The following is a 20,880-nucleotide window of genomic DNA, read 5'->3' on the forward strand; positions in this document are numbered from 1 at the left end:
CATTACCCAATCATGTAGATTGAAACTGATAGGAAGGATTCTGCTTGATGTAAATAATACAGATGGAATGAGTGATCCCTTCTCTTGCAAACAATAGTTGTATTAATTTGTTCCCTTAATCTCATATAATGATAAAATGAGATAGTGAATGCGACATAAACGATGATATTTTATTAGTCCTCTCTTTCGTCATGTCGTTGGTTGTGTTCGCGTAGACATTCATATACACTTTAAAAGACGTCTGAATTGATGTGTACGTCTTATATTCAGGCCGCGAATCCAAATAGTTCCTGTCCGGTAGATCATTCCATCTGAGAACACGTAGGAGTTAAACATGAGCCATAACAACTTCTTGGTAAGTATGCTGAGTCGACAAATTGCGCAAAATCTCTTTCTCTCTCGGGGTTAGATTTATATTAATCCTCGAAGGCAATGCTTTAAACAAAATGATTTTCTCTGAAGGTCGGTAAGTTTGCCTTAGTTAGTCGGCATCTAGACAAAATCTAAGAAACACATTGACTAACAAACTCAGTAAACATCCTACAAATGTCAAATCGGCATCATCTAGCGACATTATTGCTCTCAAGACAATCTTGTAATAATCGAAATCTTTAATCACGCACCTGACATTATTCCATGGAATTCTATGCCCCAATGGTGGCATCGGATGCGCGGGAAATCAATTATGTTTTGCCAAATATGCATGATATATTAAGGACAACTTGGTGATATGAAAAATGTGTACTGTTGTGTTAGTCTTTTGACGATGAATTATTGTTCTTTTCCGACTTCAATATTTCTTTCAAAATATCAATGTTCACTACCTGACATTGCGCCTCGTGTGAACATGTTCTTTCTTATCTCGGTAACCCAAAAAATTCGCCTTTCGTGTGTGGGTGATATCATCCAGATCGAGTAATGTAGATACGGACATTTTCGCAGACTATGTGGATACCTTTTTGAAACTGATACAAGAAGCCAGCGGCTATCCTTCCTGGTGTCACACTCCCGAAGACCAAAATGCATTCAAAGAGAAATACCGGGAACAAGAAGGCATCAATTTAGACCACATCGAGAAAAACGAAGGCAGGCGATCGTTTGCCAAAGTGATGTTAAATTGCTTGTGGGGTAAAATGGCACCGTGTTTTCTCAAAACAGAGTATTTAATAGAACCTTCCAGCTACTTTCAGATGATTCACGACAAAACCAAATACATGAAACACGCGGACGTAGTTCGTGAGTATTTGATCTTAGTCAATTACGAAGAAGATCTGGACTTTGTACAAGACGACCCTTTTGGAAATGTCATCATTGCGGCTTACGTGACAGGTCATGCTCGCTTAAAATTGTACGAAGCTTTAGAACTGTTAGGGGATTGTGTCCTGTACTTTGACACGGACAGTTGCATCTACATCGATCGCCCTGGTCAGCAACACCCTGACATAGAAGGAGACCGTTTAGGCGCCTGGACAGACGAACACCCCGATGACAACATTCTAAGTTTCGCTAGTGGCGGTCCTAAAAATTACGGCTACGAATACTGGGACCCACAAGGAGAAGTGCACACCGAGTGTAAAGTGAAAGGATTGACTCAATTATCGCACCAGTCAATTTGTGAACTTTGGGGTATTGAAAGAAGCCTTGCAGTCTGGAGAGGATGGAAACTTTAAAGTGGCCACCCGTGAACCGCATAAGAATTTACGTTTACCCACTCACCAGATCGTCAGTCGACCCTTGGAAAAGCTGTATCAGATCGTGTACCAGAAGCGAGTGCGGCTTCCCAACCACTTCACTTTGCCGTACGATCACGTCGATATTGGTCAGCATATAAAAAGGGACAATATGCAAGAACGATAGTTCATTGTCACTACCAACGTCAATCGAGAAAGATGAATCCTTTCAAACAGCAAGTATCGAGCGTAAAATTCAAGTCGAACGAAAACCTCGGGTGTGATTATATGCCTCACAATCACATCGCCAATGCAGTACCACATCTTAGCTGTTTATGTACTAATACCATGACAAACTACGTGCAACCAGTGCAACCTCCAGACCACAAAACATTACCTTATAGATCTGCTGATATCACCCGGTATAAAAAGAGACCGTTTCCAAGAACGACACTTCACTGCAAGGACAAGCTTCGAGAAAGATGAATCACTCTACGCTGAGGAACAAAGAGAAGGAACAAACATCACTGACCTCTTTCACCACCATACCGTCACAGCAAAGTGCGTCCAAGAAGGGAAAGGATTCAGTAGACCTAAAGGAGGATTTTAGTATCCAAATGACTCAGACAGCGACCTCGAGAAAATTTAGGACGACAACTTACACCTACACGGTGAAATTTAAAGCCGAGGAAGTAGCAGGTTTCATTACGGACCTACTTGACTCACTGTTAGAGGAACTCAAATGTCATTGCCAAGTCAAAGATCGAGGTCATTTGAGCCTATCTATGTATCACGACCATTTGAACTCGCCTTTATGCCTTGGGTTTAGCACTCCTGTAGAACTAACTTCTTCCAAACGTTTGAGGGCTATAGGAGACGTGCAGACGATGAGAGAAAAATTTGACATCACCGATGGAAAAGTAACCATTCATATGGCATACGTTGTACCTCCATGGGAAGAAGACGATGACTGCATTTGATCTGCTTACCGATAAGTGTACCTAGCACGATGGATATAACAGCAGATTTACGAATGAAAGGGAGTAAGTAATGGGAAACATCTACGATGGGACACAAGTGCTAGCTGACCAGATTTTTAAAAACGTGTGAGACGAATATAGAGAGAAACATGAACTTTGTCCTATTTGAATGCATGCTACTTGTTATGTGTTAGCTTTTTTTTTATAAATGAACATTAAATGTAAATAAGTTTACTAGAGCCAAGAACTAAATAACTAGTAAATAGGTTTGTTTGATTGAGAGATATTTATGTATTAAATGGATAGTGCTTAGACCAAAGCACAGGCCAGAGAGCCCATGTATATGTTTGAATAAATGTTTTGAACCCATACAACAGACTTTTCTTTTATGAGTCCCTATTCTATCTGTGAGTCTTTCTTTAGAACATTTTAGTCCTCTTTCCTGTGTGTTTGGATGTGTATTTGTTTGTTTCTGTAGGTCTATGTTTGTCCCTATCAACACTTTGTCCCTACAAATACACCCCACCCTATAAAACGTTTTGACCCTATAAACCCCATGACGTTACCAATGTTCAATTTCCATTGACCCCCAGGTGACATTCCCATGTTAAATTCCCCTTGATGCCAAAGTGCCGGGACCATGTTTTAATGGTAAGTCCCATTGACGCCAAGGTGCCCCCATTTACTACTATCGACAAAAGAACGCTGACTATAGCACTGTAATAATTTTGGAGTATGCGCATTTGGTTATAGCGCCCCGTTTCAAAGAATTCTTAAATTTTTGTGATTACTTATCTGATTATTGGAATTCGGTGCAATATAAGTGTTCCTTTGCCCAAAATAATTAGCCAATTACTAGGAGAAAACGTCACGGAGTAAAGTGTTAGTGAGATTCCATGATGCCATAGTTCACTACTAATGAATTTAGGTCCAAACCGAATGAGTGTCCCTGGAATGACAATATCCCTACTAAAATCTAGTGGTGTACATTCGTGGTGTGACTTCTGTGGCAGTATTTACGGTAGTAAACCAGTAAATTACACGATGGAATCAAAAAGGGACTCGGCAGATACCGTTTATGTCGCCATGGTGGCAAATATGGTTCAGTTCTACTGGCGAAATGTTATTGGAAACCCTAGTTTTACTGGCCTAAGGTGGCATAGTTAACATAGTTCCCTGTGTTAAGGGATACTTGTATTGCTTATATGGTGTGAACTGCTGCCGGTACGGAAACCTAACAAAGAGAAACCATACAGATGTGCGGTTGATAGATATTTGACAAGTTGTGAAATCTGTAGTCTTGCATTGGTTGGAGTAAAATTTGTTTATAGAGTGGACACGTCGGGCTTTCTAATTTACAAATAAAGTTGTATGGAAGTCTTTGGAAATTTGGGGTAAACCTATGACTTCTAGCGGGAATCGCGCCTGGGATTGACACCGCTCGGTCAAGTATAGACGCCTGGCTTGTAATAGTATTAACCATTTTATCTACTTATCACTTAGTGTGTACTGTTGATGTTCACAATATTTATATCGACATGAGGTCGTGCATCATTCTGTTCTAAACAAAGAAGAGAAATTTACTGTGTCCAGTCAATAAGGGTTCTTTGGCCAAATAAAATATAGGTGGAAAGTAAAAACAAATATGACAAAAACACATAAACAGAAAACAACTTGAGATTGTAAATTTTTGTAAAGAAAACTTAGATGTACGCCTGTGTTTCCGGATCGCTCAAAAATACTAGGAATATGTTTGTGTATCGTAATTTGAGTAAAAAATTGTTTTATCAGAGAGTCTCTATCATCTAGTATCATTTATATCCCGATATGCGATGTAGACTATCTCTTTGTACATAAATGTTATGTCCACCAAACCACAATATGACTTTGTTTATTCACGCATGTTTTCCACAACGAATCAGCTTAGATTAGAATGTGATTGTGAAATTATATCAAGACAGTACGAAGTATACACAGTGTATATTGTACAATATATAGCACTACCAGTCAGTTGAGTATAGTTATTGCAAGATTGTCATAAGGCGAAATAGTAGTGACATTCTCGCTTAAATTTATTTTCATCATGAGTAATAATTCCAATATAAATACCATACAATATGCATCTGCAGGCTGCACCATCGTCAGTTCTCTTTTGTCAATATTTTGAGCTTTCGTCATCTTTTGGACGTATTGGCACATTAATCATGTACGGAAGTTTCCGAGAACGCTTCTGTTGTGGCTTACGATCGCAGACTTATTGAATGCATCAGGAAACTTGGTTGGAAGCACTGATTATTTATCTAAAAATGGTAGATATGACGATATTTGCAATGTCCAAAGCATCGTTACAACTTTCGCCTCAATTTCATCATTTCTCTGGACATTGGTAATAACAGCTCACATGATGGTGTCCATTCAATTCCGGAGCCACGGGAAAAGGTCTAACGTACTAAATATTTTGTACCACGTAATCTTCTGGGGTATTCCAGGTAAAGTTCATAATTATTTCTTATACTGAAATCCTTATTTATTGATTCGCTATGATATACACAATTATCAATTCAAAGTCTGTTCAACCGCATTTTAATTAATTGTTGCTATCGTGGTCATGAAAGATTTGCTTATTTTGATTGGTAACGTCTGGAAATTTAATAAATTTTATAAGAATGTTACATATTCTCTATTATACAAATATTCTGTCATATCTTCCTTTCCAGGGCTGATCACATTATTGGCAGATACACAAGGTGTTCTAGGTCCTAGCTCTGGCACCAATACAGTGACAGGAACGTGGTGTTGGATTAAAGAAAGTAACAGTACTCGTGCAAAGACGATTGAATGGATGCTGCTAGCAGGAAAAGGATGGGAAATCCTGTGCTATATATTGTCCTTAAGCGTCCTTGTCCTGCTGAAGTTAAAGCTGGTAAGTTGAAATCTATGGGATGTTGATTGGTTGTGGTCGAGAAAACAATCATGCCACGTTACCTGGTCGGGTAACTGGGTTACGTATAGCGTTTCATAGTTACAGAATAGAAATCAAAATGGAGTGGGGGGCGTGTATCTAAATTTCATCAACAATCCAAATTTAGAACTAATCGCAGGGATTCGTTTGCAAATATATTTTGCTTTAACATTTATTACAGTCAATGTTTACCTTCGGCGAATTCGTCAAGAAAAAAAGAAGCCATCAAAACATGTTTTGATTTAAAGGTACAGTAGAATTAAAATATATTCGACGTTACCCTCGGATACTGTTCATATTTTTCAAGAAGATACAGAAAAATTAGTAAATAAAGTATACACGAACCCTTAATGCAGATACAAATTTTATGTTAGCAGTTTGTATATAAAACATATCTGCTGCTTACGCAATATTTATAATGAAGAACTCTAACATATCTCGGTCTTTGTGGATTCTATTATACAATTCCGATCTTTTGTATGGTTTGTATACGTGTATTGATATTGAAGAGGTCCAGCTATCAGTCCATATATCCATCCATCCTTAAATACCTACATACATATAATATAGACTGATTTCACGGATCTTATCTATTGCAATATACTTAACAGTTTTTAATCTGCAGTATCTTTCTCGACGTCGACTGAGGGAGCTGAATGCAGATTTCAGGGATGAGGACACTCATTTTTTGTACCTGTGGTTGCTTTTGTGGCTTCTTCGAATTTGGGGCACAATCCGATTCCTATTATTATGTTCCCAACATGATGATAATCTGACATTCCTTATAATTCCTCAAAGCATCGGAGATAGTGCACAGGCTTTTGGCAATTGCGTTCTGTTCTGCTTTTTGGATAAAGAAGTCATGGGACATATAAAAATGACGTGTATTTCGTCTAGACTAGAAGAAGTCCAGTATGAAAGACTTATTCCCTCATCGAAGGATCGGCGAATAATGAAAAGTGGGTCTTCTACAATACAATGTAAGAGTTTTGCGATGGCCATTAATGGCTATAATTAGAGAAATAAAGAAACAAATACGTAAAGTTAAATATATAATAATACCTGTGTACACAATAATCAATTACTACTACCACACAGCGTAATGCCGTGATTTCATTAAAATATTTTGTTTACTCGAGGTTTTTTTTGTACCCTGACTTACAATTTTCAAAGGAATAATTATTTTAAATTAATATTTGAAAATTACAGGAATGCCTGTTGCTTGGAATTTCGCAATACATTTGATGGCTTCCATAAATCATGAAACTGAAGGATATAAAGAAGAAAACGCCGAATAAATTACTTCTTCTCTTTCCCGGAGAAAACATACCGTTGCAGCATAACATAGTAGCTGTATCTCCTACCATGGACCCAGCGTGAAATCCGCGTTAAAAGAGATTGCGGAATTATGGAAGCCTATAGAAAATTAATATCATGGAGCCCTATGGGTGTTTATTGGAACTGAAAAATGAGTTAGATCACTATGGGGGACTATATGTAGGCCCTACTATAAAGGGACGAACAGTTGTTGGGTTGAAGTTTGGGTTGGTTACCTGAATTTCAAATTATGGGGTGCTATTGGTAAGTATGAGAATTTAACATTATTAATTTCACTAGATTGTACGCTTTACTGCAATTCTGGGTGGATATTGTCCTATATGGGAATTTTACACAATGAGGCCGTTGTTATACCGTGGTATATTCTTATTATTCCTTTATTTGTTATTACACAGCTACGCATTGAATAATGAACGAATACACCTCAGTCTTCTACATCAAAACCGATCTTAATTCCTGCTATCTTTAAATTCTACTTCCTCAGTCTTTATGACACAGCCCTTTCGTCTCGGATCTTGGCCCTATTAGCTTAATACTTATCTTGGTCTGTGGCACCGAGACGCCATTAATATTAGAATTAGCTTGTGTGTTGGGTACCGTGACATATCTTCCGAAAGATAATGGCTGCCCTCAGTCAATGTCACATAGAAGAATATATAATTTCTTTGGTGGAAGGGATATTTTCATGCAAAAGTTTGATGTAAAATTTTAGTAGTAGGACTTAGTATGACAGTATAAATATCAGTAATAAAAGCTCAGTAAATACAGTAACACGAGGCCTAAATGTTGAGTTAAATAAAATAATTGACCAGTTGCGTATAAGTATTTTCATGTATAACAGTGTTAATTTAAATCAAATCAACCACCAACCATGTATACATTCAGTCACTACTGCTTGCTACACACATGTGTGAACTTAAACATAGTTTCACCTTGCGAGAATTGCGAACAAATTTTATCTAACGTCAGTTACATTTGATGACTCCTCACCAGTCAATCTCACTAGATTATGTGATCTGATTAATTATCCTTTGAATATTTTAGGAGACACGGTGATAATGGTAAGGAAAAATGGGAACCGGCCTGGAAATGGGTTGATCTAAAATAGAGTATATATGGGTTAGGCTGACCAGGATTGGTTAACAATGTAAGTTATGTTGTAGGAAAAAGAATCTTTTGAGAGCTTATCCTATTTGTAACTGAAAAAATAGAGACATTTTTTATTGATGGAATTTCAGTCCTTTAACATTCTTGAGTTTGAAACACTCATTACTAAAATTAGCACCCGACTCTTTGGTCGGAACTGAAATCACATGTTTCAAACGCATGCAGTTCCAGAAAATGCCGCGGCTCATATCTTTTCCTCAACACAGAAGCTGACATCCAGGTTTCATGTATACTGATAAATATATGTTTGATCATGAGCACTCAAAATTTTTAAGTTATTGAATTTTTAATATCATGGTGTTTGCATAGGTTTACCTTGGTAACTGAATTAGTACCGTGAGTCTTTTATTACATTTACACACGTCAGTGTTTACAAGCATTGTCAGGAATTTCATTCATTTGCCCAAGCAGCAGGGAGGGCGAATCGGACATTTTGTCCAATCGTCATTTGGCTTAATTAATACTTTCTGCACTCAGCGGATCCGGTGTCGTCAGCGCCTGGTAAAAAAAAACGACGTCGTCGTCGTCGGGGGATCGTCCAATCGTCATTTGGTTTAATTAATATCTTCTGCGCGCCGATCCCAGCGTCGTCAGCGTCCGGTAAAAAAGCGCGACGACCGCGTCGATGTCATCGCCCTCCCTGCTGCTAAGTGGTTATTTACAACTAACCGAATATTTGGTCAAGTCCGATACGATATCGTGTCCGAGGGTCATGTAAATTTATCGTTACAAATCCATGTGGGGTCGACTGAGCATGACTAAAAAAGTTTCGAAAAACATTAAAGTCCATGTCACCGCAGCACCATGTCTGCCAAATATTTCGTAGCGTGTGTGTATCGACGCCGTTGAATACAGCAAGAATATTACAGTTGTCTCTGATTACTTTTGGAATCTGAGTGTATCGTTGAGTGACATATATCACGTCGGTGTTTTTATGCCTGCCTCTGGAAAATATCCTAGCTGGGTTTTTTTGATTGCCTAACATAACATCATCGTACACGACTAGATTGTTAACGTCGCCATCAATATCATCAATACCTGGTGCTTCATTGATATCTGTAATAAACTCAATAACATTTTTTTCAGCGATCGCTGATGCATTCTCGTTGAAATCTTTCAACACCTCGTAGCATCGTTGATCATCTACGCTAGGGGCGATTAAATACAACTTATCCCACTTCATCCATCTCATTATTAAATTAAGTAACAATTGCGTCTTGCCGGATCCAGATGGTCCGATGATAATCATCCGGATCGAGTTTGGTAACGCTGCAACATGCTTAACTGGTTCTCTTGTTTTAATTGCCGAAAAATCAATTATATTCATATCTCTATACATAAATTATGGATCTATATTGTGTGAAGTGTAGAGTGCGTACTGGCACAAATGATATGACAACCGTTACAACAAGAAATAACAGATCGGCACTTACTGGTAAGTGTGTACAATGCGGTACAAAGAAATTTAGATTTATTTCTGTTAGACCCGGGGATGTTTTAAAAAAAAGCGAGGAGGTGATATTGCAGCCAAGTTATCAAAACTCCCCGGAACACCGTGGGCAAAGTATCCAGGAGAAAAGCACCTCCCAGGATATAGCTACTGTGGCCCCGGAACACGATTAGATATCAGACTCGATGATCAAAATCAGCCCAAACCTGGTGAGTATCCAATAAACGCTATCGATAAGGCGTGTCATGCTCATGATGTTGCTTACTACAAAAGTAGCGATCTGCAACAGCGTCATATCGCGGACGTAAAATTAATTCACGCGTTAAATACCATTCCTGATAAATCATTCAAAGAAAAATTGGCCTCATGGTTGGTAAAATCGGCTATGAAAGGTAAATTAATGATTGGAAGCGGAGCTTCTCGCGCTGGTAATTGAAAACGCTAGCGTTTATAATAACAACATGGAATCCATCTATTATTCTCCGAGAGGATACTGGAAGGGGAAGGCCGCAATTGGTAAGCTTGCAAGCGCTGCAAAAGTAACGAGGGCCACTGCGGCTAATTGGTTGTCCAAACAGGCTATATGGCAAATCTATCTACCACCGCCTAAACAAATCAACTTCTCGCGCTTTGATGTCAGCGTACCTAATGAAGTTCATCAGGCTGATATACTATTTCTGCCGCATGACAACGGTTACAAATACGCGCTAACCGTAGTTGATGTTGCGAGTCGATACAAACAAGCGGAGCCGTTAAAAACAAAGTCAGCAACTGAAGTAGCCGATGCGTTTGAGCCGATTTATCGAAGAGGTCTTCTGCGCTGGCCAAATCTATTGCAAGTTGATCCTGGTAGTGAATTTCGCGGCGCTGTTTTATCAACGCTGAAACATCATAGCGTCGCGGTACGACGAGGTCATACTGCGCTACATCGTGATCAGGCAATTGTTGAACGATTCAATCGGACTCTTGCTGAACGGTTATTTGGGTATCAATACGCGAAGGAATTCATCCAAGAAAAACGATCTCGTGAATGGGTTAAAAGGTTGCCAGGCGTAATTGCAGCGTTAAATAACGAGATTACCCGAGCAATCAACATGAAGCCCAGCGACGCGATTAAAAAAAAGTATATACCCGGAAGATCAAAATTAAATAGCGTTTCCAAGCCGATTCTCGGCGATGTCACTGTTAGATATCTGTATGAACCAGGAGAGCTTGAGGGCGGTAAAAAAAGAGCTACTGATCCTATTTGGAGTGTTACCACACATAACATATCAACGATAACACGATCAACTGGTAGACCACCGATCTATAGACTGGATTCAACTGCCTCACAGCGGGGGTTTACACGCGAGCAACTACAAGTGATACCTGACGATACTCAATTGCCCCCGCGTGGTCTTAACTAGCGCCGTTGCGTCTATTGCACTCAAGACAGGTTAATCTCACATTGTTTTTGACATGACCGAGACTGTTATCGATCCTGTCCACGGTAAATTGGCGAGCGTCTTTATTTGAATAACGCCAACTCATTATACAATTACAACTCGCGCAGTGATTATTCTGTTGTTGTCGTAACGCAATTATTAATTCGGCATCAATATCAAAACGCCGCTGTTTTTTTTTATCCTGTTGGCGGTAACCCGAGAGTTTTCTATCAATGACGCTTGCATCGATGACTCCGTCAGTGACTCCGTCGGTGACTCCGTCAATAACAATTCTTCGAAGCTGATTTATCCTCCGTACTCTGGACACTGCAAGATAGACTAGATTTGACCATTCGATGCGATTATCAACCATCCAAACAATTGTGTCGGTGATGGTTAGTCCCTGCGAGGAATGTATTGTTGTTGCGTATCCTAGCGTCCACGGGGATTTATCAGCACGTAGCGCGTCCTCGACGACGCTGATATCAACGAGCACGATATCATTCAGCACGAGAATTTGTTTTTTTGTCCCTGACGCTGTTGGGCCCGGAATTTCAACTTCAATGTTTTGCCGCCGTGTATCCGCGGGTCTATAACATAACGGCACTGGGCGCGTTGGAAACTTTTCCTTATGCAACGTAAACAACTTTTGCTGAAGTGTGTCTCTGACTATCTTTCTACTCGCTACAATCAAATCGTTTGGTCTCCATGTTTCCCAGAATTCATTTAACGGCGTTTCCGGAATCACCTCGCGAATTATTTCACATTGAATTCTATCCGGCTGTAATCTGATTAATTTCTTAACCTCACGCAGTTGTTCATCAAGTGCTCGGTAATCAGTATCGGTTTCTTCATAATAGTCCACAAAACCCTTTAACCAATCATGTGGACCCTCGCCGACAAATGGTGGTGGTTGGCCATGATCCCCACACATTATCACCGCTGTATTCGCGAGCAGCAACCAATCAAGAAACATTTGTAAAACATCTAACGAAACAGTACATATCTCATCCCAGATGATAACCTCAGGAATAAATTTTTCCCCCATTCGATCAGGAGTCCACTCACCGCCGCTGTATCGAAAAAAGCTGTGATAAGTAACGGCGTCAACATTTCGTTGTTTTATCTCTCGCGCTAGTCTATGGGTCGGTGTAAGCACAATTATACTTGCCCGCGTTCGAAATAATTCAATTGCCCGAGTCGTCTTTCCTGACCCGCCACAGCCGCTTAAATAAACCGTTTTGTGCCTACAAATTGGATCAGAACACGGTGGTGCATTAGACCATTCTGACAATTTATCACCGCGTAAGTAGTTGTTCTCAACGGTGACATCTGCTGACGGGGAATAATCGCGTCGTATTTCTTTTTTAATTCTCTATGTGCCCCAACTCTCGTCCGGACTAGTAAACTCGGCTATGTTTCCCTTATACTTTACGTCAATATAAAATGAATCAATCGCAACTCTAACTGCGGTGTCGGGAAATCTATTTATCATCGAGAATAAATTTATGCAAGCATAACCCAGCATAGACGCCCTCAAATGCGGGTATGCTGGGCTGTCTCCGTCGCTGTAGGTAACAACTGTACCCAACCTTGTTCCATTGGACAAGAAAGCTGTTTTACAGTTCACGTATTTATTTTTCGCCACTGCGTCCTTGATTACGAAATCATATTCTGCGTCATCTATAATCAGCCGTGAGCAATATCGTTTGTAATCGCAGTTTTTTCCACCTTGTGTGAACTTACCAATTATTCTTCTACCGAGATCTTTTGCCTCTCTGTTTCGTTGGTTGAATATCTTTTTGGACCATTCGATGATATATTCCTCGTCGGCATCAATGTGTTTTCTGGACTCGTCAATTATGCTATCTAGACGCTCCGGTTCTGGTAACCAGACTTCAGTCTGCGCCCGGTATGATATAATCGCGTCACTGACAATCAACGAAACTAGCATTTTACAATCAATCATATACCGTAGCAGCGCTATTGGCAGCCACTTCTTTTCAGCCATGTGTCTACCGATCCAAATATAACAACAGCGATGAAGTCCTGCCGCGAATTCAAATGATACTATGCGAGCGAATCCGGTTAAATCAAAATCATGCAGTGGTCCATTGATAGCAACACGACTCATTTCATGTCTGGGGTGTCCAAATCGTTTAAAGTACTCAGCGGCGGATCCATACCCGAGAAAACTCGCTGGATAACAGGCAACCATATCAACGGAAATCATAGCGTCGCGGCTGTATTCAGTGTTCCATAGTCCACCGTGATAGTATTCCAAACAACTGGATTGTACATCCGGTAGAAATTCCTTGCGTGTTGGACTCCACGCATTTTTTCTTGCTGCAACATGAGCCGCAACCGATGGAATCGTAAAACAATTTGTTAGCAGTTGTTCATCATGCTCCTCAAATTCTATGGCGGTTTTTTTCATCTTGTTGTGAAACGCTTCAGTGCGGTATAATTCACCGTTTGGTCTTACAAACTGATCAAAGGTATCCGCATCGTTTTCAGCGCTGCGAAGTAACCACACTGATACAGGGTCGTTTTTACACAAACAAGCAATAGCATCAAATAGTTTCCTCTCCGCGAGAAAACCGTTCTCTTCCAGGAATCCCCCCGGGATATACTTTACTGTTCTATCCCGTGGAAATACTGTGATCGCGGGCGTCCACGCGTGTTCGTTATGATCAATAATTTTAATTGGGGCTCCCTTTGATTTATACTTTGATTCGTACAATACTTCACCGGTTATCGTTGTAACGGTTATTGGAAATCTCAAAGACGTTTCTAATCTCGCTATGTCGCTGATGGTTGCTCCACGCTTGCGCACTGTCTCCTCCCACTGGTTGATTTTGCTACGCCGTAGATCAGTCAATTTGTTTCCTCGACATGCATTTGTAAAATGCTCTATTATTCGTTCTGCTACACAATTTATCCCCGTTGACTGTTTCATCGGCGCTAGTTTTCCGATATCAGGTTTCTTATTTAACGGGTATATTCCATAAACAACTGCTGTTTCAGGATACGCTCGTTCATAGTATGGTCTGTCAATTCCGGTTAACAACCCCGGCTTGGAGTCGCGGCTAACAGTGACTGTTTTCTTGTCGCTGAGAACTGGTTCAAATTTATCACGTATGATCCAATTACCTGATTCCACCCGGACAATGAATTTTACTCTGAAGAAATACTCGCTGGAGCCAAGTTGTGATGTTATCGTTGCCGCGCGTTTGTCGTTCATGGTAGCATCAACAACACCATCAATTCCAAATGTTGACCAACTATGAGATGCACCGTCACGCTTGAATTCATTGATACAATCGCGTATTTTATTTAACAGGGTTCTATCGTTTATTAACGCTTTTGGTGTGTCCTTGAGGACTCTATCGAGATTGAATTTAATATTTTTCCAGGGCTTAATTGCTGCTAATTTCTTGAACTCCTCCTCCATATAATTAAAACAAGTATTTAAATAAAAGAATATAGTATAATGAATCACTGCAAATGGTTGATGATTGGGTCGACAACCCCGTGCAATAAATCATGTAGAGGTGAATTCTGCGGGTATCATTTACAAAGCGTTCGTAATGGTTCTCTTGGCCCCCTCCCGTGCTTGGTTTGCCACGTTGGGGTGCGTGGTAAATCACAATTATGTATCAATTGTGGCGGAAAGCGATACAGGGAGTTAAAACGCTGATATGACAAACGAATTAAAAACGCCGTCATTGACCCCACCGCTGACTCCGTCAAGGACAAAATCATCAAAACTCCTCAGGACTACATTGAAAGATTTATAATTAAACCAAATAATGAATTAGACAAGTAGTATTATTATACAAATGGACCAAGAATTTCAGCCGCATCCTGTGCTCGTTAATTACGAGGCATCTCGCGACGGCGTTGTTAGAAACCGCAGACTGAAGAAGCCGGTTGGTACCGTAAATAATCAGGGGTATTTGACATTTGGTGCCGGAAAGAAGAAGTATTTTGTTCACAGGGTGGTATATGAAACGTTTAAGGGGCCAATCGAGAATGGTTTCGTTATTGATCACATTGATTCTGATCGTCTAAATAATTCTCTTATAAACCTACAGTCCATTACTCAAAGTCAGAATGTCAAAAAAGGTAAAACAGGGAAGCACGCAAAAAAAGCAAAGAGCGTCAAATCGTTTGATACAACAACTCACGAAGAAAAAACTTTTCAGTCGATGAATGAAGCCAGTAGATACTTTGACATTTGTATCGCCTCAATACGAAAAGTAGCAGAACGAGTATATCAAACAGCAATCTCAAAAAGGACCGGACACAGAATTCGATTTTCGTACACAAATAAGGTCACCATGACGAATTGTCTGTAATACCTCTTTTATGTTTAAATACTATCAATAGTAATAAATAACACACTGCGCGGGGTTCATTTTGTAAAATAATTTTATTTTTATTTAAAAATAAGATGTTTTATAAGAATATGAATATCGAAGACATCAATAATATATTAACCGAGATTTCAAAATTAAAAAATCAAGGAATTGAATTATCTGATGGTCTCAACAGCGAAAAAATATTATCCGATTATGAGATTATTAACGAACAATCGAAACGGGGGCGTTTTACCCTGGCCCGCGAGTACTTTTTTATAAAACGATTACAACATACGATTAATGAAAACTTGTACCACAATGACGTAAATGCATTCATTGGACTATTCACTCCCGTTGAAATAATACGAAAAAAACTTGGACGTGTTTATGAACGACGCCGGGAGATTTCTAGTAAGATCAAAAACATTAGAAGGATTATAGACGAAAACTCCGTGGAGCCCCCGATGGTATACATATCCCCCCCGCCACACTCGGCGGGAAATTAGAAATTGCGGAGCAATTTGCAATAATGGTAGGCGAATCACTTACTACTCATACCGTTACGAGACAGGGTCCGAGAACAACTTCAAACGCGGCAGCAACTACAAACTGATTTTACTGTTGGAAGTGAACAACTCTTTGCTCCGATAACGAGTGCAACCAAGGATGTGAAAACAGCGATATACGGGGATATTCCCGACGAAGAAAGAAAGAAAAAGGCGTCACTGCTTGGCGTACTTGAAAAGATAGCGGCTCGGACCGAACAAACAAAAAGGTCTTTAGAAACACTTCCTGCGAAAATAGCGGTTGCTACAACACGGAGGTCACCACCACTCGCTATAATGGACCCACAAGAACCTTATGTTACAATGGCCGACGAAGAAGAACTAGGTGCTACCGCAAGAGAACCAGAAGAAGAAATACCGGAAGAAATACCGGAAGAAATACAGGAAAAAAAAGAGAAAGGGGGGAATATACCCCGTAATGTACTTAAAAAGGACACAATAGATAAAATTAGAGGCCTCAGCAGGGAAGAATTAGTTAATTTTACTGCCACAAATTTTGCTAAGAGCACACGAGATAAGAAGCATATCAATAGCGGTTACGAGGAAAATGTAAGGGAGATAAAGGATTGGGCAAGAATAGTGTATTTAGCGAGTAAACATGAGAATGCGGTACCACGTGGTGATCCCGATTACAAATCATTCCTCGATGAGGTTAAAAGTGCAAAACCATAAAAAGGAAAAGGATACAGCAGTGTGGTTGAAAACGCTTGTCCTGATAGTGTTCTCAGTGATATATCACGGCTGGAAGTACTAATCGGAGGAAAACGAGCCGGAAATAACTCTCCGGAAATAATCAATGAGGCCGCTGATATTTGCAAGCGGTTATTTGCAGGCGGTATCATGGACATTAATGCATATCGAACGCTCATAGACGAACTCGTGGATGATTAATTGGAAAACTGGTGTTTTTATAATAAAGATGATCATACATTACAACCATGATAAACCAGTACTCGTCTACGTGGTAAACTCGCGATTGCCTGTTTACCGCGCGTACTATGGAGATGGCCTCGGTAGCACCATTGCGGGGTTATTTACAAGAATGACTCCAAAAGTGGCGCCGTTAGCCAAACAATTAGGAATGAAGGCTATTGATGTTATTCGTGATAAGGGAATCAGCGCTATTGGAGATGTTGCCGGAAAGGCGTTTCTTGCAGCAAAGGACAAACTAATGTCGTTGGTGAGAAAAAGAAAACAGAAACCACCGGTGATGCCATCAACGACAGTGATGCCTGCAAATGTCAGCAGGGTAATAAATAACGCCGTGGAAGAAAAACTAGCGACGATGGCTTCGCCATTGGCGGATCAGCCATCCGCCGTTGCGGCAACCAACGCGCTCATGAACGCAATAGCGGGAAGTGGTCTTAAACAGAATTCAAAGAATTTACGACGAAAGCGACGTTGATGAATTGCAATTGAAAACATCAACATGATAAATAATAAAATGTTTGCGCGAACCGCTGATCCCGCGTTTGATATGGATGCCCCAGTGCGCAGGGATGATTCTGTCCGTGATTATCAATTTTATTCCTATCAACCACCACAAGCCGACCTACGATCGCGAATTGAACTTCAAGTCCAAGATACCAGTAAATACTTTTTGCCGTGTGAAGCGTTTATCGAAATTGAGGGAGAACTCGTGACAAATGTTGCCGCTAATACACCATACGCAAATGACCCTCGTGTTCGAGTTGGCTTCGTCAACAACGGTATCATGGCGTTATTTGAGAGTGCCAGATATCTTATTGACGGGTAGAAATTGAATCAATAGAACGCGAGGTTGATGTTGCAACGACGATAATTGGGTTAGCGAGATACTCGGATGATTATACAAGATCGGCGGGCCCATCTATAATGTTCGCGAAGGATACCACTAATAACGCTGATCATCTTCAGTACATTAACGTGCTGGCGGAAAGAGATACCGCAGTTGACCCACAGGCTGAAGCAGCTAACCCAGACCGCAGCGCAAGACCAGGCGCTGATTTCACTGTTATGAAAAGTATTAACGATAATTACAATATGGGATTCGCAACACGAGTAGGGATGTTGCAAGGACAACGCCGACAGTTTTCATGCGCGATTCCACTCCATCACATATTCGGATTTTGCAGAAATGTCAGAAAAGTTATCTATGGGGCTAAGCATACAATCGCGCTAACGCGAAGGGGTGATGATAACAATGCAATATGGCGTGCTGCTGGCGTCGATGACGGTAAAGTCGTTTTAACTAAAATAGCATTGTGGATGCCGGTGTTGACCCCACCAGTTACCACGGAAGCACGATTGTTATCATTTATGGAACAGGGGGGAAAATCGTTGTTGAGTTGGCTAGCGGTAACAACTGATGCTAAAGAGGATAATGTCGCTGATACATTTACATGGCACTTGGCATCAAAACAGGGTGTTTCAGCCCCACGTCATATTTTTATAGCGCTACAGAATAGGGAACGATTGGGTAATCAAGAACGCAGCCATATCATATTTGATCAATTAGGAGTCAGGGATGTTTCGCTGAGAATAAACGGACAACAGGAACCATCCGAGGATATACAGCTTAATTACGGCGACAACCATATCGCACGTGTGTATCATCGATTGCTGTCATATACGGGTCGTGATCAAAACGTCGACACTGGTTTGCAAATATCACAACTTGATTTTAAAAACCTGTATCCGATTTATTATTTTTCGTTGGAACATCTTGATTTAACGAGACAATCCGTCGTTGATATACACTTCCGAGCTCGTATATCCCCGGGTGGTGCCGATTATAGAGCGGTTGCTGTCATTCTCAGCGATAAATCAATGCTGCTAGAAGGTGTTGGTGGACGAATGAGAATCGTTGATGCGCCAGTGGAAAACATGTAATTGAAAACACAAACGCGTTTACAATAAAATGTCGTATAGTGTTGTCAGTGTAGAGTTGACTGATGGCCAAGTCAAGAAATTACGATCAAAGTCGGCTAAACAATGCGGAACCACAATAACGCTGAAGCCGTCACAGATGGCAGGTGGTAATCATAAGATATCGTTGACGGCGCGTCAAATAAAACATTTCAATGATGCGATGAAGAATAAAAAGGGTATTCAAATAGATTTCTCGGCCGCAGCGATTAAAAACATGGAAAAGACCGGTGGGATATTTCCGCTGTTAGCTGCGATTTCAGCGTTAATTGTCGCGGCCGCACCAGCAGTGGCTAAGGCGGCGGCGTTAGGAGCCGTTGGTACCGCGGCGGGGATGGCATTGAAGAAGGCAACCGGGAAAGGCTATAAAAAAAAAACGATCCGTGGCCGGAAAGGGTCTAAGACTACCGGGAACCCCGTATTCATGGTACTCGGGAAAGGGTCTAAGACTACCGGGAACCGTTTAATGACTCCTATGTCTAATTTTGATTTAATAGATGCCACCGACGCGTTAGCGATAAAAAACTTCAGAGGTGTTTTTATGAGGGATCAATTACCGGCGGCACCAAGGAATATTGAAACCGGCATAATTAACCTCGATGGGTCCTCCGGAGCGGAAACTCATTGGGTTGCGTACGCGATTGATCCGCGTGCAATCGTCTATTTTGATTCATACGGGTTAGCCCCGCCGAACGAGTTCATGCGGTATATCCGGGCGTGTTCAGCCCCGGTTTTTTATTCCACGCTGCCAACACAGCGATTAAGTGACCCACCGATATGCGGCCGTGAGGTATTGAACGTACTCGCGGCGATTTCATCATCGCGGAAACCACCTCATGTGGTTGTAAACGAATACACTAGTGGGGTCGTAGAGGCCCGGCGGATTAATTAAAAACACCGTTTTTTTTTTACAATAACGATGATTGATATTTGGGGACGACCTATTTCGGCGCTGAAAGAATCCACGGAAACGCCCGCCACCGATGACATAAAAAAACTAATCGAGGATGAAATCGCCGATACGTTAAACTTAACCAGTGTTGACCCAGGTGTAATAGTTGTATTTCAAGACCGCCAGGGTAAATTGAAATCCAGTAATGTGTCGCTGGATGACGTTTTAACACGACAGCGTGACGCCGCCGAGAACGCTATCGCGCTGTATACCAGCGACGGACGACTCAAACCGGGTGAACATCTATCGACGATAACATTAATCCGAGACGGTTTTACAAGGTTAGATAGATCGGTGACCGAACTTGAAACGCAGGTGAAAAAATCTGTCACCGAGGTGAAAAAATCTGTCACCGATATACAACTCACTACCGCTAGTTTTTTTGGGACCCCGACGGTAACCGAACCGAATCTTGCGGGGATAAAAAATACTATTTCGGAGTTTACAACGCTGTCGGGCCAATTTTACACGTTACGAAAAAATGTTAACAGGATCGATGACAACTTTGATAAATTCTTTGGTAAAAAAAATACCAAGCTGGATGAGATTACAACAACTATAAATGATATCACTGCGTATGGACAGGAAATAAGAACAATCAAAACTGATGTTGCAGCGAACAAAGGGAATATAGACGCGCATACACAGGAAATAGGAACGATCAAAACTGATGTTGAAGCGAACAAAGGGAATATAGACGCGCATACAGGGGAAATAAGAACAATCAAAACTGATGTTGAAGCGAACAAAAAAAGTATAAACGGGCATACACAGGAAATAAAAACAATCAAAACTGATGTTGCAGCGAACAAAAAAAGTATAGACGCGTATGGAGGGGAAATAAAAACAATCAAAACTGATGTTGAAGCGAACAAAAAAAGTATAGACGGGCATACACAGGAAATAAAAACAATCAAAACTGATGTTGCAGCGAACAAAAAAGTATAGACGCGCGTACACAGGAAATAGGAACGATCAAAACTGATGTTGCAGCAAACAAAAAAGTATAGACGCGTATGGAGGGGAAATAAGAACAATCAAAACTGATGTTGCAGCGAACAAAAAAAGTATAGACGCGTATGGAGGGGAAATAAAAACGA

At 40.7% G+C, this 20,880-nt stretch overlaps 1 protein-coding gene across 1 annotated transcript in view; it reads left to right on the forward strand.

Moving 5' to 3' along the window:
• The first annotated feature begins 4,649 nt into the window (after nt 1-4,649).
• The window catches only part of LOC149796112 (uncharacterized), a 54,081-nt gene continuing 37,850 nt past the window's right edge, over nt 4,650-20,880 (forward strand). Inside the window, exons 1-3 of the mRNA XM_089964196.1 lie at nt 4,650-5,139; nt 5,368-5,573; nt 6,238-6,592. Coding sequence (XP_089820322.1) covers nt 5,052-5,139; nt 5,368-5,573; nt 6,238-6,592 — 649 coding nt within the window. The 5' untranslated portion in view covers nt 4,650-5,051. The remainder of the gene's footprint in view (nt 5,140-5,367; nt 5,574-6,237; nt 6,593-20,880) is intronic.

Source organism: Sinohyriopsis cumingii, chromosome 7 (genome assembly GCF_028554795.1).
Source record: "Sinohyriopsis cumingii isolate HCF-2022 chromosome 7, ASM2855479v2, whole genome shotgun sequence".
NCBI classification, from domain to species: domain Eukaryota; kingdom Metazoa; phylum Mollusca; class Bivalvia; order Unionida; family Unionidae; genus Sinohyriopsis; species Sinohyriopsis cumingii.